This window comes from Coregonus lavaretus, assembly GCF_964263955.1.
Source record: "Coregonus lavaretus genome assembly, chromosome: 16".
Lineage (NCBI taxonomy): Eukaryota > Metazoa > Chordata > Actinopteri > Salmoniformes > Salmonidae > Coregonus > Coregonus lavaretus.
This window is the reverse complement of record NC_140003.1, coordinates 23,265,209-23,292,113: the sequence shown is the minus strand read 5'-3', so window position 1 is coordinate 23,292,113 and position 26,905 is coordinate 23,265,209. Positions and strand designations below refer to the sequence as shown.

Below are 26,905 nucleotides of genomic sequence, written 5' to 3'. Positions count from 1 at the left end.
GTAGGTCCTCCTTACTTTACCTTAAGATGTTTTTGTTCACTCAAGTTGATCTAGTTGTATCTATATGTACTGTATATGTACTGTATAGCTATCTGATCTATATATCTGTCAACCTCTTCCATGTTTTGCGACTCGTTTTTCTTGTTCTTTCTCCTTTTTATAGAAACTGTACAAACAAGGATATGATGATACCATCAAGAAGGGCTATCACCTTCCTGTCGATGCTATCTCTGTCAAGGCTGCCAAGCACGGTAGAGAGATTATCAGCGATGTGAGTACTGTATTTTTGTCCCCCTTTTTTCACATTATTTTTTTCTCCATCATTTGACCATTTCCAAAGCCTTAAGCTACATTATCATTGATGTAAATTACATTTTTAAGACGTTTTCCTAATTATTAAAGTGCTAAGGAAGCGTTATACTAATAACAATTCCTGAATCAATTCCTGAAAAGTGAATAACTCAGGCATAAATACACTTGGAATGTCTTCTTTGAAACACTGACAAATTTATAAGGAAAAGACATTCAATAAGTGCACCCTTGTCTGACTGAAGAAGGTACACTCAAATTATCTTCTGATCTCTTTCAGTACAAGTACAAGTCTGGCTACAGCAAGCAGGTTGGCCACCACATTGGAGCGCGCTGCGTTGAGGATGACCCTCTGCTCATGCTGGCTATTAACTCAGCCAAGATTGCCAGTGATGCTCTATACAAGAAGGACTTCCACCAGTCCAAGACCAAGTTCCACCTCCCATTGGACATGATGGCCTTCGAGTTGTGCAAGAAGAACCAGATCCAGGTCAATGACTTCAACTACAGAACTAAACTGCACAACTGGACCTGTCTGCCAGACTCCAGTGATGTCGTCCACGCCAGGAGGGTCTACGATCTGCATAGTGACGTAAGCTCCTTCTCAATATACTGTATCAAATGTTTTGTTTCTTTTCCATTAACCCACTTACCATTTTTTAAAATGTAGTCAGTAAGTGTGATTGTTTGTTTGATTGATTGATGCTCTCCACTCCTCAGGCTGTCTACCATGCCGACATGGAGTTCATTAGAGGTACTGGCTGGGTCCCCATCGGCTCTCTGGATGTGTTGAAAGCCAAGAAAGCTGCAGAGATCCTGAGCGACCGCCTCTACAAGCAGAAACCAGATACTCTTAAATTCACCACCGACATGCACTCCATGCCCATGGTGCTGGCCAAGGCAAATGCCGAGATCATGAATAAGGTTGGTGAAATGTTCAATACATAAATGCTTTTTTAACTATGTCTCTCACTCAGATCAGTGGTTTGGATGGTCAATCTTGCATTTCTGGTTGCTTTTTTCATGCGTCTTTGGGTCTGACAAATGCGCTATTCAAATCCCATGTAATATTACCTCATTATTCTTTTCTTATAACATAATAATGTTTTCTCTCGTTTTTCAGGGTAACTATGTTGCACAATGGGATGCTGATAAGATCAAAATCCACGTCGGCAATGAGCTTCCAGAACTTGTGCTGGCCAAGGCCAACGCAATCATTATGAGCAACGTAGGTCCTCTTTGCTTCCTTTGCTACATACATTACTATATTACACTTTCAATAGCTGATGTGTGGCCAAAAACCTTATCTAAAGCTCTAGTAATTAATAATAGCTCTAGTACTGTTCTAGTAATTATTAGTAATGTGTTGGCTTTGTTTCTAAGCTGGGTCTCTATATACCTTTTCAGAAAACATACAAAGCCGAACTGGAGGAGATGTACAAGAAGGGCTATGACCTGAAAAACGATTGTATCGCCATCAAAGCTGCCAAGCATAGTAGAGAGATCATCAGTGACGTGAGTACTGGATATTTTCCTCCTTTTTTCATATTATTTGAAAAATGTCATGGGGTTGATGCAAACAGATTATCACCATTTATGTGATGTTGACTTAAAGTACAAGTATATACTTTTTTGCCTCTATATAGTACAAGTACAAGACAGGCTACCGCAAGCAGGTTGGCCATCACATTGGAGCCCGCTGCGTCGAGGATGACCCTCTGCTTGTGCTGGCTCTGAACTCAGCCAGAATTGCCAGTGACGCCCTTTACAAGAAGGACTTCAACAAATCCAAGACTAAGTTCCACCTGCCAGTCGACATGCTGACCATTGAATTGGCCAAGAAATGCCAGATTCAGGTCAACGACTTCAACTACAGAACTCGCCTGCACAACTGGACCTGTCTGCCAGACTCTAGTGATGTCGTCCAGGCCAGGAAGGTCTACGCTCTGCATAGTGACGTAAGTACATTATGATCACTCATTAAGGTTATGAGGTGTCGTGTGGGCCACACCTATCATTTCAGACAAACATTATACCTCCGAAGTTTACTTTCTGACCAATTGTTCTCCCTCTGTTGCTCTCATATAAAACAGGCTGTGTACAGGGCTGATATGGAGTGGCTCAGAGGCACTGGCTGGGTCCCTATTGGCTCGATCGACGTTGAGAAAGCCAAGAAGGCCAGCGAGATCCTGAGCGAGAGAAAATATCGCCAGCATCCAAGCAACTTCAAGTTTACCTCCAAAACCGATGGCATGCCTTATGCCTTGGCTGCAGCCAATGCCAAGATAATGGACAAGGTAGAAATTACTTATTTCTTTCTAGTGTGGAGGGAGATTGAACTCAGGTATACATACATTCAGATTCACAGGATGCAGAGACTAATATTGAAAACAGAGTAATAGTAAAACACATTATTTTCTAATAACATTGCCATCCTTTTCTCATGTTTCAGCGCCAGTATGTTGAACAGTGGGAGGCTGATAAGGTCAACATCCACGTCGGCAATGAGCTTCCAGAGCTTGTGCTGGCCAAGGCAAATGCGATCACCATGAGCAACGTAGGTCCTCCTTACTTTGCTCGCCCTCAAGCTGTTTCCATTCACTGAAGTTGATCTAGTTTGATCTATTTCTATATCCATATGAGCTATGTGTCTCTCAACCTCTTCTATGTTTTTGATTTAATATTTTTAAGAAATGAATTACAGTGCCTTCCAATGAGGGCACTAAATATGATATTTTGGTGTTATTTCAGAAACTCTACCGTGAAGGATTTGACGAGATGATTGGACAGGGCTATCACCTGGATAAGGATGCCATTGCTGTCCAACATGCCAAGAAGGGGAGAGAGATCATCAGTGATGTAAGTTTGTATATGCATCTCCTCTGAATGAGCATAGGCTGCAATCATAAAAAAACAACTCAATACTTAGCTAGTTCTCTCTTTTTTCAGTACAAGTACAAGGCCGGCTTCCGCAATCAGTGTGGCCACCATGTTGGAGCCCTATGCATTGAGGATGACCCTCTGCTTGTGATGGCTGCCAATGCAGCCAGGATTTCCAGTGATATTCTCTACAAGAAGGACTTCCACCTCACCAAGACCAAGTTCCACCTCCCACTTGACATGATGTCCTTCAACTTGGCCAAGAAAGGCCAGTCCCAGATCCAAGAATTTTCCTACAGAACTAAACTGCACAACTGGACCTGTATGCCAGACAGCACTGATGTTGTCCAAGCCAGGAAGGTCTACGCTCTGCATAGTGACGTAAGTACACAGAGAATCATGGTCCAATCCATATTGTCTATTGCTGGATCCTAACTCTACCTATCGACCATTGAAGTTCAACCAACTACTGCACTACTATCCCATCAGGAGTAATGATTACCTGAACCATGGTTCCTTCCTTCCAGGCGGTGTACAGGGCTGATCTGGAGTGGCTCAGAGGGTGTGGCTGGTTGCCCCAGGGTTCTGTGGATGTCATTAAGGCTAAAAATGCCCAAACCATCCTCAACGAAAGGCTGTACCGCCAGCCCCCCAGCTCTATCAAGTTCACCAGTGTTGTTGACTCTCCAGAGGTTGTCCTGTCGAAGCAGAATGCTGAGACCCTCAGTGGTGTGAGTACTTTATTTTTTCCTATTGAGTAGCCAAACCTGACCTGTTATCTTGGTACCTCTTGTAAAAATGAATTTCTTCAGCGGAGATCGAGATTTTGTGAAATATCGAGCTAGTCTGCGATAACAATGGTTGGATTTATCATTAACTCTTTGATTGTGTGTGTTTGTTGCTTTTCACAGAGGAAATATAGAGAAGTTTGGGATACTGAGAAGACCAATATCCACCTGAACAATGACCTACCTTCTATTGTGCTGTCCAAGGCTAATGCTATCGCCATCAGCAACGTAAGTCTGGTTCACTGCCAAGGCACATACTGTAATGTGTCTTTTGTTTTATTTATAGTATTTTCAGAGTGCAATGAACAGATTCAGTCAGCAATAATATAATGACATTGATTCAGATACACAGATAAAGAAACCTGTAGCGGTCTTCTGTTTATAAGCATATAACAGTATGCCCAGATGTTATTATTTGACTCACTGACTTAATGATCTTTCCATTTCACAGAAACTGTACACTAAGGATTGGGATGCCGACAAGGCTAAGGGATACCACATCAAGGAGGATGCCATCGCTGTGCTGAAGGCCAGAAAATCTAGAGACATCATCAGCGACGTAAGAGAAAATGACTAAAGTCTGCGTCCATTTCATTTAGGTCACTTGATTGAATGGAGTCAGTGGAATGAACTCTCTGATCCCCCTTTTTTCACTCAGTACAAATACCACGAGGGATACCGCAAGCAGGTTGGCCACCACATTGGAGCCCTCAGCGTCAATGATGACCCTCTGATCATGCTGGCTCTGAACTCAGCCAGAATTGCCAGTGATGCCCTGTACAAGAAGGACTTTAACAAGTCCAAGACCAAGTTCCACCTCCCAGTGGACATGCTGACCATTGAACTGGCCAAGAAATGCCAGGTCCAGGTCAACGACTTCAACTACAGAACTCGCCTGCACAACTGGACCTGTCTGCCAGACTCCACTGATGTTGTCCTGGCCAGGAAAACCTATGATCTGCAGAGCGATGTGAGTTTTATCATTCTTATCATCCTCTTTTTATCCCTCTATCTTATTATAATTAGTTGGTTATGATAATGTTTTATATGCTGTATTCACCTGAGAGTATTTCAGAGACATCCTTATCCCATACATCTTTGTTAATTTTAACCCTCTGTTCAGTCATATCCGGGAAAGGCAATCAGTATTTAGTGGCATATTGACCCCTATGCCAATAAAAACACACTGTTGTCTTTTCCCAGGCTGTGTACAAGGCTGATCTGGAGTGGCTGAGGGGATGTGGTTGGAACCCCCATGAGTCTGTGGAGGTCTTGAAAGTGAAACACGCCCAAGCGGTCCTGGCTGAAGTAAGTAATATAATGCATATAATATATGTCATGTAATAATTATATATAACTTGATAATAATATAATATAGTAATATATGCCACCAAGCAAGTGTCTGTCATCTACCTGATCCTTTTAATTGTGGACTGAAAAAGGTGAATTTGCAATGACATTTATTGAAGGTTGATTTTGGTTTGACTGTTGTTGTTTATGTAGACATTGCCAATGTTGTCTTGCAGAGAGGCTACCGCGTCAAGTTGGATCAGCAGACGTTCACAGCCCTTGTGGACAGAATGGACATGGTTTGCGCTAAGAACGCTGCAAATATCCTCAATGAGGTGGGTGGGGACATGGGCCAATTCTTACATGTTACAACACATGAAAGAATCACAATGTTGATGTTTTTTTTATTCTGTGGGGAATGGCTATCAAAATGAAGAAATAAAAACATTGACTATTGAAGCAACTCTTAATAGAGCCAATAATAATAATCATAAGTACAATACTAATCAATTGCTTTTGTGTTTTGTTTTTGTGCAGGCTAATTACCGTGCACTCTGGCACACAGAGAAGACTAAGTACACGATCACGGACACCCCAGGACTGGCAACAGCAAGAGAGGTGGCCAAGAATCTCCATCCAGTAAGATAACTCTTCTTTCTTTACATCAAGGATTTCCCTACACCCGCAATAACATCTGCTAAATATGTGTATGTGACCAATAAAATGTGATTTGATTTGATCAGGGTGCTCAGACATTTGAAATGCTCAAAATGCCTTTGCCAGTCTGAATGAAGCTTCACATTACTGAAGGTAGAGGGGAATTCGACTCTCCATTTAAAAAAAGAAGAAGAAATGCTCATAAGACGTGGTGTAGTCACAAAATATTTCCATTACGTTCTGTAATTTCCGTTCCTATCTATCTTACCATTCCCAGAAACTGTACACCAAGGACTGGGATAAGGTCAAAGCCACCGGCTTCATCATGCCCGGAGATGCTGTTCCCATCAAGCAGTGCATCCACAACAATAAAGTCCAGAGCGATGTGAGTATCACTATTTTCACCTTTATTTAAACAGGTTGTCATTGAGGTCAAAATACTTATCTCATCTGAATGCAAATGTAATGAAACAGTAAGTAAATGTCAGTTCACTCCTGATAAAGATAACATTAACTACATAATTTACTTAAGATCCTAACTGTGTAGTGTTTAAGTGACTCAAAATATCCATTCACTCAATCCCGTTATAATTCTAAATGCTTAGATCTCTATTGCAGTCTCTGTATGTATATATGTATGTATGTATGAATACACAGTCAATTAAATCGCACTCAGTATGGCACTTTGAATTGAATTTTCTAATTTTATTAGGATCCCCATTAGCAGACGCCATGACGTCAGCTAATCTTCCTGGGGTCCAACACAGAACTAAAAAGACATTACAAACAATTACAATTTACATTAAGACATAACAAACATTCAACAAGTTTGTTATGACTTAGACATTACAGACAATTAAAATACCTGACAGGTAATACATTTAACATTCAGTAGATGCTCTCTAGAATAAGTCTCTGTCCAGTCATATGGTTGATCGCATTAGATGTTCTTTTATTGTTTTCTTGAAGGTGGATTTACTTTTTGCCTGAGAAATGTGAGTTGGTAAAGAATTCCATTCAGTGATGGCTCTGTAAATTACAGTAGATATGAGGAGATTTGTCCTTGGTCTGGGGGGTATCAGATGAGCTAAACTTGCCTGTGTGGTTTGGTGGTTATGTTTGTTGCTGGTATATACTAACTTGTCTAAAAAGTACTGTAGTTTCTTGAAAAATATTACATTCCTAAAGAAATTCAAAAGACTGGCTAGTCATTTGCTTTCAACAGGAAGCCATGAGAGATTATGATGCATTCTTAATTTTTAATTTTTTTAATGAAGAGCTAATCTGGCAGCCCTGTTTTTTAGGAGCTTTTTTAGATATTGTTTTGCTGCTGATTATCATATGACTGAACAGTACTCTAAGTGTGACAGGACCAAAAATGAAATCACCTGATTCAAAATGCTGGATGTTAAATACTCAGAAAATGTTCTTGTTATAGCAATGCCCTTACCCATTTTAATGACAATATTATCTATATGCTCAGACCAGGATAGAGCAGCGTCCAACTGTTCTACAGGCATCCCATTCAGCGCCTAATTTAATTGAGGGTCACCAGCAAGTATTTTTCTTGGATCAAATCCAATACTTTGACACTTGCTTGTTCTCTTTCACAGCACAAATACAAGACAGAATACCGTAAGCAGGTTGGCCATCACATTGGAGCCCGCTGCGTTGAAGATGACCCTCTGCTCATGTTGGCTCTGAACTCAGCCAAGATCGCCTCTGATGCCCTGTACAAGAAGGACTTCAATAAGTCCAAGACCAAGTTCCATCTGCCAGTGGACATGTTGTCCTTCGAGCTGGCCAAGAAATGCCAGGTCCAGGTCAATGACAACCAATACAGGACCCGTCTACACAACTGGACCTGTCTGCCAGACTCCACTGACGTCACACAGGCCCGCAAAGCGTACGACCTTCAGAGTGACGTGAGTAGAATATCTCCCTCTCTCTCTCTCTCTCTCTCTCTTTCTCCCCATCTCTCTATTCTCTCCCCGTCTCTCTCTCTTTCTCTCTAATAAAATCAGGAAAATACCTCTAGATAAATGATGGTTTGTCTAACTCTCCTCTATCTGTCTGCAGTATGTTTACAAGGCCGATCTGGAATGGCTCCGTGGCTGTGGATGGATGGCTGCAGACTGTGTCGATCACGTCAAAGTTAGGAATGCCCAGAAGATCATGAACGAGGTAAACTCCTTTATCTGTATCCAAGCTGTTCTTGGTTCTTGGTTTCATTGGGCACATTCTGCTCCTCAAATGGCAGTCATTAGTACTGCATGTGTTTGCTACCCTTCAGTGAATTCTTACCACGTCTCTCTCTACTGTCTTTCTGCAGAGGCTTTATAAGAAGGATGCCAAAGACAACTTTGCCAAATACACACACATCGTGGATCGTCCTGAGATTATCATGGCCACCATCAATGCTTTTAACCTCAGTGATGTGAGTGAATAATTTTACTAGTTTAGCTTATACAGTATGTTAAGAAAAGACAAAAAACAACATACAGTCTTTGGATGTCTCTTTTGTTGGATGCACATTTCCGCTGTTTCAAATTATTATTATTATTATTACAACCTGGGGCGGCAGGTAGCTTAGTGGTTAAGAGCGTTGTGCCAGTAACCGAAAGGTCGCTGGTTCTAATCCCCGTGCTGACTAGGTGAAAAATCTGTCGATGTGCCCTTGAGCAAGGCACTTAACCCTAATTGCTCATGTAAGTCGCTCTGGATAAGAGTGTCTGCTAAATGAAAAAAAAAAGGATTGAGTCACTCATTCAGATAGCCTTTGACCCATACCTTAGAGAAACGTGTGTGTGGGATGTTTCGGTTTGATCATAACCTGTGCCTGTATGTCCTTCTGTTGTAAAGCTGAAGTACAAGGAGACCTTCAACGCAGAAAAGGGCAAGTACATCGGCTCAGAGGACACACCCCAGCTGGCACATAGCAGAGAGGTCGCCAAGGTCATCAGTGAGGTAAAGTACTCTACATCCATATGACTTGGTCTTCATAGGAACACCTATCTCCATAAATGTCCAATTTTATATACAAATTATATATTTTCTAATGTTGATGATAATTGTAATAATAATGTTGAAACTTATAAATTTTATAATTTTTATGTTATTTAAAAAAAATACAAAATATTTTATCTGTAACTTCTGATTTTGACATTGAGGATTGTTTTGTAGAAATACTACAAACTGGCCTGGGACGAAAGCAAAGCCACTGGTTACCAGCTCGACCCTCAGTACATCCCTGTAGTCGGAGCCAAGAAGAACAGGGAGATCATCAGTGACGTGAGTCTAATTTACATCCTCTTGACAACCAAAAATACAAATATCATGATTAGTTAAAGAATATGATGATTATTACTATAAGATATAAATAATATTTAAAGAGCAACGGACACAACAGACTTTAGTACTATTAAATCTAATTCAAATGCGTATTTGTTAAATGTAGGTCTTTAAACAATCTGATTATAATAATTAGTAATTGCTAGTGGTTGCATATGTTGCTGTGGTAACAGAGCTCTTTACTCCCTGCAATCATTGAGGTCAAAAAACTTTTTTTTCTTTGAAACTGAAACCTTTCAGGCTAAGTACCATGACGCCCATGAGAAGGCCAAGGGCCACTACCTGGCTGGCACCCTGGTGGACTTCCCTGACGTGATGCGCTGTGGAGAACAAGAGAAACAGAAGGGCCTGGTAAGATATGATACTGCTGCTCACTTTCACAGTATATGTAGTAAGATATAATACTGCTATAATACTATAGTATATCTACAGTATATCTAGTAAAATGTAATACTGCTATAATACTATAGTATATCTACAGTATATCTAGTAAGATATAATACTGATAACCTACACAGCATAATCTAGTAAATCGCACACATGATAATCCAGTCGCTACATTCTCTAAAGATACAATAAGACAACAGCAGGTCATCATTAAGAATTTGTCCTTAAATGACTTACCTGTATAAATAACAGTTTTAAAAGATACTCTGTTGGAACTGGGAATATGCCATATTTACTGCTTAGATATGCTTTCCTATTCATATGTATAGTTCTATCATGTTCTTCTATTTATTTATTTATTTTTCTTCCATGTAATATTTTTTTAAACTTACTGCTATTCTTATTTTGTTTTTGAAATGTTGAGCGGTGAATCTGCAAGGAACATTTAATTGTCCTCTTTACACCATGTGTATCCTGTGCGTATGACAAATAAACTTTCATTTGATTTGATTATATTTTTGATTTGAAAATAATCCACACAGTGCCCTGTTCTTTATTCCAGAGGGATTACCAGAAGGAGTATAACACCAACAAGACCAAGAACCACATCCCCGCTGACATCATTCCCAACGTGGTGGCTAAGAGGTGCCAGGACATGCTCAGTGACGTGCTGTACCGCACCTACCTGCACAACTGGACCTGCCACCCCGAACAGGAGGACGCTATCAGAGCCCGCAAGAACAACGAGATTCTGAGCGATGTACGTTTCAAGTTTAATAGATTTTAAAGTGTATTTCGCACATGGACACAAATATGTATACTTTACAAATAAAGTATAAAATATTTATATATTTTTTAAACAATAAAATAATATATTTTTAAGAGACAAATACAGGTAATACTAATAATGACGTAGGTAATCTGTTCCTCGTCCCTCTGCTATCTTTAGTTAGCTACACTACCCCACACTATCACAGTATTTGTAAAATCCCATCAAATCCAACTATCTGAACTCTGCGTTGTGGTACTGTCTATCTGTTTGCTAGGTGTACTACAAAGACGACCTGAACTGGATGAAGGGTATTGGTTGTTATGTCTGGGACACACCTGAGATTGTCCGCGCCAAGAATGCCTATCTGCTGCAGAGCGACGTGAGTAGAAAGATAACTTACTGTCATTTATACCAATGATTTACCTAGTCTTTTGTTTGTTATTGATTGACTACCAGTCTATCATAAATGAATAAATACTAAATGAATATATATTTTATCATAAAAATACTTATATACAATATAAAATAATAGTGATAAGAGACTATTTCTAAAGGGGTATTCCTGCTTGGAGACTATGGTTTATTAACCCTCTGCATTTGTTTTCTAACAGCTCAAATACAAAGAGGAGGGTAAGAAGGAATTCAACAACTACTCCATCGTGACAGACACCCCTGCCTACGTGACTGCTATACTGGGTCATACCTGGGCCAGTGATGTGAGTGTCAGATGTACTATACAGAAATAAATACTATACTATACTAAACTATACTATACTATACTATACTACACATCTCTTCTAATAGAATATAAATGTATAAAACCCGCTTTGTATCAAAACAAATGCTCTTTATCTCCACAGCTAAACTACAGGGAGGCTTACCATAAGGAAAAGCATATGTATACCACAATTCTGGATACCTACGACTATGTACACAACGCCAACCTCAAGCACATCTACAGCACCGTAAGTGTGGCTCTACTGTAGATGTCCACTATGTCTCCAAATACTGAAACGTTTTCCTATTAGGATGTTAAATGCTTTATTTATGATGTTTATGTTTTCTTTTGTGTCATCTAGAAAACGTATACATCTGCCTGGGACAAGATCAAGGCTAAGGGTTACACGCTGCCATCAGACTCCCATGCCATGAAACACGCCAAACAACAGAAGGTCATCCTCAGCAGTGTGAGTTCAACTTATCACCCAATTTAACACCCTTTGTAGTCTAAGACATTTTTGACTTTTGATGTTCCTCATTTGCTTGAAGTTGTTGTTTTGAATCCCTAAGATTCAATGTCAATCATTTGGTTCATCAGTCATCACAGACATAAAAGTTGCATGTACATTGTCAAAGCCCACTACCCAAACCAACTCATATGATCTCCTCCCCTATAGGTGAAATACAGGGAGGATTATGAGAAGTTCAAGTCCCTCTACAGCCTGCCTAAGTCCCTGGAGGACGACCCACAAACTCTCCGCTGCATCAATGCCGGAAAGATGGGTCTTGACGTGAGTCTTGTTGCCTTTTTTCATTAGCGCCTCTTTACTTTACTTGCTTCCAAATGGCAGTCAAATATCATTGAATACATTCAATGGAAATGTACACACACATAATAACATAATGGTTTGTGTACCCTCCCTATATGTAGCGCCTGTACAAAGCAGACTATGAGAAGACCAAGGCCAAGAACCACATCCCTCCAGACATGCTGGATGTCTTGTCAGCCCGTCAAACCCAGAACCAAGTCAGTGAGATCGGTTACAGGAAGTACCTGCACCAGTGGATCTGTATGCCTGATATGCAGGTGTACGTCCAGGCACGCAAGGTCAACGAGCAGCTCAGCGACGTGAGTCATCATGAAGTTTGAATATTTGAATAAACTTTTTTAATGTGGAAAACTGTATTTATTGGGTTTTCACATTGCATCTAATCACAGTTTCATGTGAAGTTAAATGATTCAATTGAATACACTTTTTTATCCTTACTTATTATAAACAATATTATTGTTTATAATAATATATATATATATATATATATATATATATATATATAAAATGTTCTTCAGGAAGACCTAGAGGACTTTAATTTTTGGGGTATAGTCATTCATTTAGGATCTGGTAGAATGTGTCAGAAAAACTAATATTGGCGATTACTTCTAAACTATTGTAACATAGTTATATATAGTTCTATTAGGTAGTTCAAAGTTATAGTTCCCTAATTCTGTACTTCTTCTTGCTTGTCCTTATGACTTCTATAACTTTTCTGTGGCTCCCCAGGTCTTCTACAAGGATGACCTGAACTGGCTGAAGGGAATTGGCTGCTATGCTTGGGACACCCCTGAGATCCTGCGGGTCAAGGCTGCAGACAACCTGCAGAGCGAGGTAAACTCCCTCCCCATGCCTCTCACATATCTAGCTTCATCTGTCTTTCTCTTCTATCCTCTCCTCTCCTCTCCTCTCCTCTTCTATTCTCTCCTCTTCTATCCCCTCCCCTCCCCTCCCCTCCCCTCCCCTCTCCTCTCCTCTCCTCTCCTCTCCTCTCCTCTCCTCTCCTCTCCTCTCCTCTCCTCTCCTCTCCTCTCCTCTCCTCTCCTCTCCTCTCCTCTCCTCTCCTCTCCTCTCCTCTCCTCTCCTCTCCTCTCCTCTCCTCTCCTCTCCTCTCCTCTCCTCTCCTCTCCTCTCCTCTCCTCTCCTCTCCTCTCCTCTCCTCTCCCCTCCCCTCCCCTCCCCTCTCCTCTCCTCTCCTCTCCTCTCCTCTCCTCTCCTCTCCTCTCCTCTCCTCTCCTCTCCTCTCCTCTCCTCTCCCCTCCCCTCCCCTCCCCTCCCCTCCCCACAGACGTGGACATTGATGTGGATGTATTTGTGTGTTTGTTCTTGCCTTCCAGAACAAGTACAGAGCCAAGGGCATTGAGGCGTTCAAGGAGTACTCTGTGGTCATCGACACCCCTACCTATGAGACAGCCAAACAGAGTGCTCAGAACCTGAGTGATGTGAGTACTGTCACTAAAGCTTCCTATTTTTCTATCACCATCTTGTTGTTTTATTTAACCCTTATTTAATCAGATGAGTCAGTTAAGAACAAATTCAGTTAATAATTCTAATTATTGTGCATGAGTGTGGCTGAGTGGGTAATACTGCCATAACTCTAGTTCACATATATTGAACCCCACCAGGGTTCACTTCCTGGTCCAGGCTCTCATTTTTGTACTGTCGCTCTCCCCTGTATATCCAACTGTCTCAATAAACAACCAAAAAATCCTAAAATATATATATCAATTCTAATTATTTTCATTATCGAGCATATGAAGTTCTTACCTCTTTCTCCTCTCTCCTCTCATGTTCTCAGCTCCACTACCGTAATGACTACGCCACCAATGTCAAGGGAACTAACTCCTCCCCCGCTATCACCGTTGATACAGAGAGGGCACGCCTGGCCAACTTCAACCAGAGCAATGTAAAATGTTCCATCCTCACTTCTTTTTTTGGGATAATTTCTTTACATTAAGTACACTCTTACAAAGCATACCTCACTTGTAACTTCAAAAATGCATCGATAGTAACTACTCCCTCAAACTGTTTATGGGAAGTAAAATATGCTCGTTTTATTATGATTCTCATATCTTATGTCCTTCTCTGATTTCCCCTCTCTTGATTTTCCTCAGAACCTCTACAAAGAGGCCAACAAGATCTTCATGCCTACTGGCTACTCTCTACCCCACGACAATCCTCTCATGAAGCAGGCTGAACACAACACCATCATTGCCAGCAGCGTAAGAAAGACACAACATTTTATTTTCTTCAAATTTTCATCTATTCGTTTTTTTTTTACTTGAACCGCCCCCCCTCAAAATAGAGAAAAAAAACACCTTGTGTATAAAATATGAACCATTCAGATTCACAGTGAGGTAATTATCACACAAAAAAATATATTCAGATACAAACTTTCAGTTATGAGAGGCACATACTGTGTCACTCACACTTGGAACGGTCTTCTGTTGTGTACTGTAGCTAGGTGAAGTAGAAGCCTATAGATGTAGTTACCATAAAATGTTATATATTGTATCTCTATGGTAGGAACTCACATGTGGAATTCTGCTGTGTTGTGTAGGTGAAGTACAAGACTGACTATGAAAAGTCAAAGGCTACGAACTACACCCTGGACCCAGAAGGTGTCAGCTTCGTCAACATCAGGAACGCCAACAAGGTCACCAACCCGGTAAGATTACAAACGTCTTCTACTCTACCCCCACTAATTAGAAAAATATCATAATTGATTAATGATTCAATTTGATTGATGATCCATCTATGTGGCTATTTGTTATGAGTCCCTTGAAAGATGTTGTATCGTTATAGCTTTGTACAGTCCAAGACCCTGGTATGTGGGTATCATTAAAATTATTATTTGGGGGGTAGTAGTGATGTTATTTCCCCTCTCTATCTGTCTGTCCCAGCGTCTGTACCGTGAGCTGTACGAGAAGGAGAAGGATAAGATCCACAGCACCTACGACACACCTGAGATCAGACAGGTCAAGATGACCCAGAAGGCCGTCAGCGACGTACGTGACCTTTTCTCATCCTGTCATTATCACTCCTGTACTATTGTCATTGATGTTTGTTACTATTGCTTCGTGTTGATGCTTGCTACAAGTCTAATTCATCATGATTATCTCTTTTTTCATTCATACATTTATTATCTTTAGAAACCTTTTCTTTTCAAAACGATGTATTTATTTGTTCTCTTTGCTGTGAAGTTTGCCACGTGGTATAAGTACTGTGTGTCTCCCTTTGTTCCGTAAAGTTGTGCTACAAGGAGAAGTACATTGCCAACAGAGGCACCATGATCCCCATGGGCATCACTCCCCAGATGATACACTGCAACCACATCAAGGAGATCACCAGTGACGTACGTGGCCCAATAACATTCACTCAAAACTTCTGAAACATGCAATATTTAGGCTATACAACCAATGAAATATGTTTTTTTTCAGTGAATACTTAAGTTAACTTCAGTGAGGATACGAGAAGAATTTCATTGATAGGTTATTGTTACTTTTCTAAATCCCTCCATGCCTATTGAATGATTATACAGTAATGTAACCATTGTGTTTCTCTGTTTGCATCACCAGCTGAGATACAAGGAGGACCTTCTGTGGCTGAGAGGCGTTGGCTGCTTCCTGTATGACCACCTGAGATGGTCACTGTCCGCAACATCACCAAGTTCAGGGTAGGTAGCCTTTCCTTTCTGTTTCATTTGATCATGGCTTCAATCAGCAATCAAAGAAGCTAAGTATACACAATCTGCAAATAACTGTAAATAATATGTCTATGCTATGCCTATAATATAGCTGCTAATCCATATTCATTTGTCTCCCCAAAACAGGCAACTATGATGTTGAGGCAAAGAAGAACCGTGCCAACTTCACTGTAGTCCTGGACACACCAGAGTACCAGCCCGTCACTGAGCTCAAGACCCACATGAGCAACGTGAGTAATCTTCTCTATCATATCTCCATTTCCCACATATACTATATATATATTATTATTATATCATGTTAATATATACAGTACAATATATTAACACAATTCAGTAAAACTTCCATAAACTGCCATTAAACGAGGTCGATGCTTGTTGGAGACTCAGCTTTTAAGTCTCAGGTCGGTCTTTCTGTCTGAATTGGCAGTGTTAACTGGCAATGTTAACCTTTAACCTCTGGTCCTCAGCTGATGTACAGAGCCCAAGGCAATGTGGAGAAGACCAAGTGCACCACCACCCTGGACTCCCTCGAGGTCCAGAGAGTCAAATGGGCCCAACAGCTCAGCACCAAGGCAAGTCAAATGGAGATGCCCACAGTTTTTTGTGTGTTTCATCTTAGCTCTCACAGATACAATAAACCTGGTAAACTCTGTGGAGGACTGATATATGTGTTAAGATTTCTATTGATACCAACTTAAAACACAACAATGACAAAAAGGTATAAAGAAAGTGATTTCTGACGTTTTTGTTAATGTCTCTCTCTCTGATAATTACAGTTTATGTACACTGACCTGGCCTCCAAGGAGAGAGCCCACTTCACTCCCGAGATCGACACCCCCATAATGGATCACGCCAGGGCTATGAAGGTGGTCTTCAGTGAGGTAAGTCTTTCTAACGTCATTTCTCCAACATTCCTCTATCACCACTATATTGCCCTTCTTATGTCCCAGTATGATACCATAGTATTTGCCTTTCACCACTGCTCTAACACAGTTTCTCCTCTGTTTCATCCCCCAGATCAAATACAAAGATCAGTATGAGAAAATGAAGCACAAGTACACCAGCATCCATGACACACCCATCCTGGTCCGGGCCAAGAAGGCCTACCTACAGTCCAGTGACGTGAGTATGCTCTCTGGTGATCCCTCCTCCTCCTCTTCTGTCTTTGTCTTTAAGTTGTCTCTCTCTCTCTCTCCTCTCTCTCTCTCTCTCTCTCTCTCTCTCTCTCTCTCTCTCTCTCTCTCTCTCTCTCTTCTCTCTCTCTCTCTCTTCTCTCTCTCTCTCTCTCTCTCTCTCTCTCTCTCTCTCTCTCTCTCTCTCTCTCTCTCTCTCTCTCTCTCTCTCTCTCTCTCTCTCTCTCTCTCTCTCTTCTCTCTCTCTCTCTCTCTCTCTCTCTCTCTCTCTCTCTCTCTCTCTCTCTCTCTCTCTCTCCCAGCTGCGCTACAAGGAGAGCTTTGAGCTGGCCAAGGGACACTACCACAGTATCAAGGATGCCCTGGACATCGTGTGTCACCGCAGGGTCACCGATGACATCAGCGAGGTCAGTGTGTCAGCCAATTAGAAAAGATCTCCCCAGCGACCAAAACTGGCTTGAAATGACATCACTACAACCAGTTTACGAACAGTAATCTGCTTTTAATGAAGTTGTTTCAACCAGCTTTGCCTGCTGACTCAGAGCCATCTAATCGGATTATTTGGTCCATTAAATGCACTCCATTTGGTATGTGGATTTAGCCAAATAATGTATACACGTATGTTGTCCTACAGATATAAGACAATTCTTTCTCTCCTTCACACAGGTCAAATACAGAGAGAAGTACAACAACACTCTGGGTACGTGAGATCCATCCCCGACCGTCCCGAGTTCTTCCACAGCAAAATCATCTGTGACAACGTCAGCGACGTGAGTGATGTCACTTTAACATCAGAAAATACCCTCGCAGGCAGAATCACTGTATTGTCAATACCAGTACATTCGAATACTTAGAATATGTAGCTTACCATAGAACGATTGCATTGTCCATTTCAGCATATTAGAATACTTTAACATGTATGACCCAAAACATTAATTTATCTGTCTAACATTAGATCAAGTACAAGGAGGACCTGGATTGGCTGAAGGGTATTGGCTGCTACGTGTGGGACAGACCTGAAATGGTCCAGGCTGAGAAGAACAAGAGCCTCTACAGTGAGGTAAAGGAAATAATTTACCGCTAAAAATACAATAAGACCATTTTCAGATGTTATCTTTCTCTTCTCATGACCACAGGCTCTTTGTCCTCTTCTCTTCCCTCTTCTCCTTTGAAAACAGAGACTCTACAAAGAAACTTTTGAGAAGAACAGACACCACTTCAAATACACCTGTGACACTCCATTCTTCAAGGCCGCCAAGAATGCCTCCGTTATCATCAACGATGTAAGTCACAGTTGCACATTTGTAACACATTTATACAAACTCATGTTGGTTTTAATTTGGATATACGGGATATATTTAATCTTATTTAAATGATCTTATGAAAACCAGATACAGTAATGAGTATAACATGTGTTCTCTTTCTATCTCATTTGGATTCTCAGCTTTGAAGGTAACAGATGATCATGATTAGTTCATAACATTTAGTAGATCTTCTGTAAATGATGATGAATGGACCTTCCCTCTTCCTGTGGTGGTCCTAGCCACAAGACTGTGTCATTGTCACTCGAGTTTCTCTTGTCTGCGGTTCATTCCTCTATGTATCACATGCTATTAACCTTGACTTTCTTTCCTGGTAGTCTTCTTATTTCCTGACTGTCACAGCTCACTGTTTGTTTGTCAGTTGTCTTTAACGTTTTGACATTCTGAGCAGAGGCACTATAGAGCAGCCTATGAGAAGACCAAGGATAAGTACAGCAGTGTGTTGGATGATCCTAGAAACCTCCTGGCTAAGGAGAACGCCAAGAATAGCCAGGTAAAGCTACAATTGGCCCGCTGCGGAGTCCCGCCCACGTCTGCCTCCGCCTCCTCTGGGCCTATCAGAACGCCTGCTTCTGAGGCCGGTGCATGAGGTCATCTGACTGCAGGCCTTTCGGGAGGTCGTAGTCGCATGGCTATGATGTTGTTGTTCGTGTTCACGTCTCTCTCTCTTTTACAGGTGTCGTACTCTGCCACTCAAATTGCCCTCTGTGGTGGTTTGAGTGAGCGGCTACACTCTCCTTGATCTGTGCACTCAGTGTTGAACCCGTAAACTTGGTTGAACCCTTTTATCATGTCAAAAAATTCAGCATTGGCAAAACCATGAAAGCTAATAAAAAGGCATATTTGATTGATTGACTGATTGAACCCAATTCAACCAGGTTTAATATAGCTGGGCGATTCGCTCTGAGGACACAGATCAGGAGGACACAACTCAGATCTTTGGAGCTCCTCTGTAGTCCACTCCGTCCTATCTGTCCCACTGTCCCTGTCCCTGTCCTCATCCTCTGCATGCTGTGTGTGTGTTGATGTGTGTCCCCGTGGACAGAAAAGGTATAGATCCAGGGCTAGAGAGCTGCTAAAGAACGGCTGCAATGAGCTGCTCCGCCCAGACATCCTCAGCGCCATTTGCCAGTCCAGCGCGCAGTGTAAGGTAATCATCCATTGGCCCAGTAGACCTCACCTCGCAATGTTCTCAAAATGTCCACTCCATACCAGAGTTTTCCCAGTTCTCACTCCCTCCAGTTGTCTTCCCAGCTCTCGCTAACTGTAGCTGTGGAAACCCATGCTGAACTCCCAATGGCCAGTGACTAGACTACCTCACCTCTGTCTGCTCCACATTCCACTCAGTCTACCAACCACATCATTTGTCTAATTCTGGACTTATTTTCCTTCACGCACCCCTGCTTCATAAATACACCTGAATCCTCACTGATCTCTGAACCCAAGCTACCCAGCTTATCCCAAGTTATAATCCCTCTGCCTATAACCCACATCACAAGTACAGACTGAACTGTCTAGAAATATGTTTTACATTAAATTATGAACAGTCAATAGATTTGTTTATTTTCATGTATTTTACAGACTGTGCCCTAACTGACTATTGGTAACACTTATCCCTTGTCTCTGTTTTCGTTCTGGAACTGTGTGTTTGTGGAATTCTCTTTCCACATCATTTCAGTTTGTTGCATGTTTCCATAAAGCATGTGCCAACCTCTGCATGGTGTCTTCCCATTGCATTCATTCATTACATTGACATTGTTTTACAGAATCACCTTTCAATGCTTCACAACTTTTTAAATGTCATTATCTTTTTTTAGCAAATACATTTAATTTGATCAAGAATGGATAAAGGCATGTCAACTAAACTCATATAAGCTACTGAAAATCAATCTGCAAAGCACATAGGATAATCTATAGATAATTTAAACTCTGTTAATAATATATAAATTGATACTGATTTGACAGTAATGTCTCCTGTGTGAGTGTGTCTAACTCTGGTGTCCTGCCCCCATCACCACAGTGGAAGTACAGGGAGCAGTATGAGCGTGCTAAGGACAAGTTCACCTCCATCCTGGAGACTCCCGAGCATGAGAGCCACAAACGCAGCAAAGCCATAGGAGACGTGAGTTCACTTTGCCACACAACATTAAATTAAAGATACTTTTTGTTGCAATTGTTGTCACTGTCTCTCTCTTCTTATATAAATAAATAGTTATTAAAAACATTAAGATATACAAATAAATAAATATACAAATAATACAATAATATAAATATAAATATATGCTTTTCTTACTGCTGTGTATTTATCTACATAACACTATATGTGAATAATTTAGACTTGTACCATTTTCTCATCACTTTTTCAAGAATGTCTACAAGATGGAGTATAACAAGAACAAGGCTAAGGGCTACACCCTGGGCCATGACACTCCACACAGCGCACACATGAAGAAGGTCAAGGAGATCACCAGTGTGGTATGTACTCTACACTTTCAAAATGGCTGCCTTCCTTCCCTCTCACAACTGGACCTCTAAGATGGAGGCAGGTACAGTCAAAGCCCTGGTACTGTATGTGAGTGTGTTTTTCTCTCATTTGTCTCTCAGCTGAAGTACAAGGAGGTGTATGAGAAGAGCAAGGCCCAGATCAACATGGACCCTGAATCCTTTGAAATCCGCGCTGCCAAGGAAGCCTACAAGAACATCAGCAATGTGAGTCTCTCTCTTCTAGGACTCCTCTTTTCCTTGTATCCATTTACTTCTGAAAGACACTTATGAATGAATGTATCAATGAATTAATGAATGAATGAATTTGGCTTGTTAAGGACAGGCACTTCTACCCCACTTGAACGTTTGCTTGAGACAGGCCCTTCACTCACTCACTGTTCTGTTCCTGTCTGATTTGTCTCCTTCCAGCTGGACTACAGGAAGAAGTACCAGGCCACCAAAAACAAGTGGATCTGGACTGTAGACAGACCTGACTTTGTCCACGCTGCCAAGGCCAACCTCCAGCAGAGTGATGTGAGTCATGCACTACAGACGTTTTTATTTTTTGTTGTTGATGTATTTTAGCCCACAAGTGAGTCCATGAAAAACAAATCTAGACGAATACAACGTTAAAAACAATAGCGACGTACATAACTTACACACATAACACCATCCCAGGTTTCTATACTGACACCTTGTATCTTTGACATACCTCTGGTCTAACCCTATTGTATTGCTGTCCTCAGGTTGAGTACAAGTATGACAAGGAGATGATGAAGGGTTGTGTGATGTCCATCGTGGACGACAAGTTAGCCGTCCTGGCTAAGAAGAATGCTGATTTCAGCAATGTGAGTAGTTGTTCCATTATCTGCCACCCATCAACCAAAATAAAGTTATTATGTTCTGTTCTATCCGATTCTATTCTATTCTGACACATGACATTTTAATCTTAAGAAAATAAGAGCCTGTGTTAATTGTTGTGCTTTGTTCTGTCCACCAGGTGAAATACAGAGAGAAGTTTGAGAAGGCAAAAGGCCAGTATAAGACTGTTCTGGACACTCCTGCTAACCTTCATGCCAAGTCAGTGCGCATTCTGGCATCTGAGGTAAGAAGCAGAAAACACCAAACACATGATAACTACAGATACTTACAATGTAATGTTTATTACTGCCAATGATTGACTATCTTTACTAACCTACAGTATAGTTATCATAGAGAGATCGTAAATGTCATAATGCAAACCTTATCTTATGGATGAACAAGGAATTTGTTATAAAATGTCTCAAGAACACTTGTTTTAATGAATGTAGCTACTGTACAATATGTTAGTTTGGTTTGTACGACACCCAATCAGATTCCTGTCTGACACTAGTTGTTTTCTTTCTTTCCTCAGAGCAAATACAAACTGGCCGGCAAGAAGGAGCAGCAGACCAGCAAATTCAACACTCTGCCCACGACCCGCGACACAATCCACGCCAAGGACATGGGCAAACTGGTCAGCGAGGTCAGTCCCTACTCTCCATATCAGCTGTTTAGTTGGAGCTGGTATACAGTCTTGAACCACAGTCTTGAACCTCCATTTCTGGATTTTTCACACAGAGTGAATGAGACTTCCCAAGACTATACAGTCCTGAGCCATTTGTTACCTTTGACATCTTTGTCTCTGCCATTTTGTCCACAGAAACAGTACAAGCAGAAGTTTGAGAAGGAGAAGGGCAAGTCCAAGTACAACAACATGAGTGTGCCTCCCGATGTGCAGCACGCCATGGACGTAGCCAAGAATCAGAGCAATGTAAGTCACTCACCTTCCTCTCCTATAAAAATACATTGGTATATATCCTATATTAAAGACATTCAACAGTTCATGCATGCTTGATATAATTGATCGTTATTAATCAATCAGTCTATGAAATGTATTCATTTTGGCCTCCCGAGTGGCGCAGCGGTCTAAGGCACTGCATCGCAGTGCTAAAGGCATCACTACAGGCCCGGGTTCGAGCCCGGGCTGTATCACAACTGGCTGTAATCGGGAGTCCCATAGGGCGGCGCACAATTGACCAAGCGTTGTCCGGGTTAGGGGAGGGTTTGGCCGGGGGAGGGGGGGCTTTACTTGGCTCATCGCACTCTAGCGACTCCTTTTGGCGGGCCGGGCGCCTGCAGGCTGACCTCGGTCGTCAGTTGAACGGTGTTTCCTCCGACACAATTGGTGCGGCTGGCTTCCGGGTTAAGCGGGCGGGTGTTAAGAAGCGCGGTTTGGCGGGTCACGTTTCAGAGGACGCATGACTCGACCTTCGCCTCCCGAGCCCGTTGGGGAGTTGCAGCGATGAGACAAGATTGAAATTGGGGAGAAAAATGGGGTAACATTTTTTATAATAATAATAATTTAAAAAACGATGTATTCATTTTTACATCAGCAGTTGTCACAAAGTGCTTTCACAAGAAGCCATGGCTTTTATGTTTTAATATCAGTCTTTCAATGTGGTGGATTCACTCTTTCCTCTCTCTCAATCTCTAGTTTGCCTACAGGCAGGGCGCTAAGGCCAAGCTCAACTACACCTCTGTGGCTATGCGCCCAGACATCATGAAGGCTACCCAGGCCTCCAAGCTCGCCAGCAATGTGAGTGTTTAGTACTTTATTTAACCTTTATTTAACCAGGTAAGCCAGTTGAGAACAAGTTCTCATTTACAACAGCGACCTGGCCAAGATAAAGCAAAGCAGTGCGATAAAAACAACAACACAGAGTTACATATGGGGTAAAAAACATAAAGTCAAAAAAAATACAACAGAAAATATATATACAGTGTGTGCAAATGTAGCAAGTTATGGAGGTAAGGCAATAAATAGGCTATAGTGCAAAATAATTACAATTAGTATTAACACTGGAATGGTAGATGTGCAAGAGATTATGTGCAAATAGAGATACAGGGGTGCAAAAGAGCAAAATAAATAACAATATAGGGATGAGGTAGTTGGGTGGGCTAATTACAGATGGGCTGTGTACAGGTGCAGTGATCGGTAAGGTGCTCTGACAACTGATGCTTAAAGTTAGTGAGGGAGATAAGAGTCTCCAGCTTCAGAGATTTTTGCAATTCGTTCCAGTCATTGGCAGCAGAGAACTGGAAGGAATGGCGGCCAAAGGAGGTGTTGGTTTTGGGGATGACCAGTGAGATATACCTGCTGGAGCGCAGACTACGGGTGGGTGCTGCTATGGTGACCAATGAGCTAAGATAAGGCTGGGATTTGCCTAGCAGTGATTTATAGATGGCCTGGAGCCAGTGGGTTTGACGACGAACATGTAGTGAGGACCAGCCAACAAGAGCGTACAGGTCACAGTGGTGGGTAGTGTATGGGGCTTTGGAGACAAAACGGATGGCACTGTGATAGACTACATCCAATTTGCTGAGTAGAGTGTTGGAGGCTATTTTGTAAATGACATCGCCGAAGTCAAGGATCGGTAGGATAGTCAGTTTTACGAGGGCATGTTTGGCAGCATGAGTGAAGGAGGCTTTGTTGCGAAATAGGAAGCCGATTCTAGATTTAACTTTGGATTGGAGATTCTTAATGTGAGTCTGGAAGGAGAGTTTAGAGTCTAACCAGACACCTAGGTATTTGTAGTTGTCCACATACTCTAGGTCAGACCCGTCGAGAGTAGTGATTCTAGTCGGGTGGGCGGGTGCCAGCAGCGTTCGATTGAAGAGCATGCATTTAGTTTTACTAGTGTTTAAGAGCAGTTGGAGGCTACTGAAGGAGTGTTGTATGGCATTGAAGCTCGTTTGGAGGTTTGTTAACACAGTGTCCAATGAAGGGCCAGATGTATACAAAATGGTGTCGTCTGCGTAGAGGTGGATCTGAGAGTCACCAGCAGCAAGAGCGACATCATTGATATACACGGAGAAAAGAGTCGGCCCAAGAATTGAACCCTGTGGCACCCCCATAGAGACTGCCATAGGTCCGATTTGACACATTGAACTCTATCTGAGAAGTAGTTGGTGAACCAGGCGAGGCAGTCATTTGAGAAACCAAGGCTATTTAGTCTGCCAATAAGAATGCGGTGGTTGACAGAGTCGAAAGCCTTGGCCAGGTCGATGAAGACGGCTGCACAGTACTGTCTATTATCGATCGCGGTTATAATATCGTTTAGGACCTTGAGCGTGGCTGGTTTTGCAAACTCTCTGAGTTGAATATGTATGTTGTTTACACTCTCAGCATGACAGCATCAAAAGGCATCAAGTCAAATCACCACCACAGTCTGTGCTGAACTGTTACTCACTGGTAGTTTGTGTATTGTGTCTGGTAGGTTGGCTACCGTGACAAGGCCCGCGAGGAAGCTGCCCATGGAGGCTCCTTGACCCACCGTCCAGACATCGCTCTGGCTACTGCGGTGTCCAAGCTGACCAGCCAGGTACGGTCAACACCAAACCCTCAGAGTCTGACTGGACCAGTTAGCCCTTCCCCGTGGGTTGCTTTCAGTTTTTATTCCCCTTTAATTGATTATCTTTGTCCCTTCTCAGTAAATGTTCTCTCATTTCATTGTCTGTTATTTTCTGCTTTCAGAAAATAGTTTCAGTTGTATTGTCTGTCTCTGAAGATTTTAATCCACCAGCCCAGATGACATGCATTTCACTTCAGCTTCCTAAAGATCATGATTTCGTTCTAGAGATCTATAGTATTGCCATAGTATTTGCTCAGCATTCCTAGCATCATTAGCCTTCCATTCGTGCTTTTTTTAGGGGGTAGATTAGCTTTAATATTGCAGATAGATTGTAACTTCCATCAATGTAATTGTCTGCATCACTTCCAATCCCCCATATGTTGTTTTCTTCTCGCAAATATATATATATATATATATATATATATATACAGTTGAAGTCGGAAGTTTACATACACCTTAGCCAAATACATTTAAACTCAGTTTTTTACAATTCCTGACATTTAATCCTAGTAAAAAATTCCCTGTTTTAGGTCAGTTAGGATCACCAATTTATTTTAAGAATGTGAAATGTCAGAATAATAGTAGAGAGTGATTTATTTCAGCTTTTATTTCTTTCATCACATTCCCAGTGGGTCAGAAGTTTACATACACTCAATTAGTATTTGGTAGCATTGCCTTGAAATTGTTTAACTTGGGTCAAACATTTCGGGTAGCCTTCCACAACCTTCCCACAATAAGTTGGGTGAATTTTGGCCCATTACTCCTGACAGAGCTGGTGTAACTGAGTCAGGTTTGTAGGCCTCCTTGCTCGCACACGCTTTTTCAGTTCTGCCCACAAATGTTTCTATAGGATTGAGGTCAGGGCCACTCCAATACCTTGACTTAAGCCATTTTGCCACAACTTTGGAAGTATGCTTGGGGTCATTGTCCATTTGGAAGACCCATTTGCGACCAAGCTTTAACTTCCTGACTGATGTCTTCAGATGTTGCTTCAATATATCCACATAATTTTCCTTCCTCACGATGCCATCTATTTTGTGAAGTGCACCAGTCCCTCCTGCAGCAAAGCACCCTCACAGCATGATGCTGCCACCCCCGTGCTTCACGGTTGGGATGGTGTTCTTCGGCTTGCAAGACACCCCCTTTCTCCAAACATAACGATAGTCATTATGGCCAAACAGTTCTATTTTTGTTTCATCAGACCAGAGGACATTTCTCCAAAAAGTACGATCTTTGTCCCCATGTGCAGTTGCAAACTGTAGTCTGGCTTTTTTATGGCGGTTTTGGAGCAGTGGCTTCTTCCTTGCTGAGCGGCCTTTCAGGTTATATCGATATAGGACTCGTTTTACTGTGGATATAGATACTTTTGTACCTGTTTCCTCCAGCATCTTCACAATGTCCTTTGCTGTTGTTCTGGGATTGATTTGCACTTTTCGCACCAAGGTACGTTCATCTCTAGGAGACAGAACGTGTCTCCTTCCTGAGCGGTATGATGGCTGCGTGGTCCCATGGTGTTTATACTTGCGTACTATTGTTTGTACAGATGAATATGGTACCTTCAGGCATTTGGAAATTGCTCCCAAGGATGAACCAGACTTGTGGAGGTCTACAATTTTTTTTCTGAGGTCTTGGCTGATTTCTTTTGATTTTCCCATGATGTCAAGCAAAGAGGCACTGAGTTTGAAGGTAGGCCTGGAACTACATCCACAGGTACACCTCCAATTGACTCAAATGATGTAAATTAGCCTATCAGAAGCTTCTAAAGCCATGACATCATTTTCTGGAATTTTCCAAACTGTTTAAAGGCACAGTCAACTTAGTGTATGTAAACTTCTGACCCACT

At 41.7% G+C, this 26,905-nt stretch overlaps 1 protein-coding gene across 1 annotated transcript in view; it reads left to right on the top strand.

The window, feature by feature from the left end:
• Nucleotides 1–26,905, top strand: part of neb (nebulin) — a gene marked incomplete at its 5' end in the record, with an annotated part of 83,582 nt that overhangs the window by 30,833 nt on the left and 25,844 nt on the right. The window contains 60 exon segments of the mRNA XM_084180048.1: nt 164–271; nt 590–901; nt 1,030–1,233; nt 1,433–1,537; nt 1,717–1,824; nt 1,956–2,267; nt 2,403–2,606; nt 2,762–2,866; nt 3,061–3,168; nt 3,259–3,570; nt 3,717–3,920; nt 4,101–4,205; nt 4,429–4,536; nt 4,636–4,947; nt 5,181–5,285; nt 5,504–5,602; nt 5,805–5,906; nt 6,202–6,309; nt 7,538–7,849; nt 8,004–8,108; nt 8,257–8,361; nt 8,787–8,891; nt 9,108–9,215; nt 9,516–9,626; nt 10,225–10,422; nt 10,709–10,813; nt 11,046–11,150; nt 11,295–11,399; nt 11,514–11,621; nt 11,832–11,945; nt 12,086–12,283; nt 12,714–12,818; nt 13,322–13,426; nt 13,783–13,890; nt 14,099–14,206; nt 14,545–14,652; nt 14,888–14,992; nt 15,235–15,339; nt 15,563–15,617; nt 15,620–15,664; nt 15,817–15,920; nt 16,158–16,262; nt 16,467–16,571; nt 16,708–16,812; nt 17,126–17,230; nt 17,490–17,526; nt 17,529–17,593; nt 17,779–17,883; nt 18,002–18,106; nt 19,191–19,295; nt 20,166–20,267; nt 20,513–20,620; nt 20,750–20,854; nt 21,059–21,163; nt 21,376–21,477; nt 21,630–21,734; nt 22,023–22,133; nt 22,311–22,421; nt 23,145–23,246; nt 24,928–25,032. Of these exon segments, the coding sequence (XP_084036174.1) occupies nt 164–271; nt 590–901; nt 1,030–1,233; nt 1,433–1,537; nt 1,717–1,824; nt 1,956–2,267; nt 2,403–2,606; nt 2,762–2,866; nt 3,061–3,168; nt 3,259–3,570; nt 3,717–3,920; nt 4,101–4,205; nt 4,429–4,536; nt 4,636–4,947; nt 5,181–5,285; nt 5,504–5,602; nt 5,805–5,906; nt 6,202–6,309; nt 7,538–7,849; nt 8,004–8,108; nt 8,257–8,361; nt 8,787–8,891; nt 9,108–9,215; nt 9,516–9,626; nt 10,225–10,422; nt 10,709–10,813; nt 11,046–11,150; nt 11,295–11,399; nt 11,514–11,621; nt 11,832–11,945; nt 12,086–12,283; nt 12,714–12,818; nt 13,322–13,426; nt 13,783–13,890; nt 14,099–14,206; nt 14,545–14,652; nt 14,888–14,992; nt 15,235–15,339; nt 15,563–15,617; nt 15,620–15,664; nt 15,817–15,920; nt 16,158–16,262; nt 16,467–16,571; nt 16,708–16,812; nt 17,126–17,230; nt 17,490–17,526; nt 17,529–17,593; nt 17,779–17,883; nt 18,002–18,106; nt 19,191–19,295; nt 20,166–20,267; nt 20,513–20,620; nt 20,750–20,854; nt 21,059–21,163; nt 21,376–21,477; nt 21,630–21,734; nt 22,023–22,133; nt 22,311–22,421; nt 23,145–23,246; nt 24,928–25,032 (7,641 nt within the window).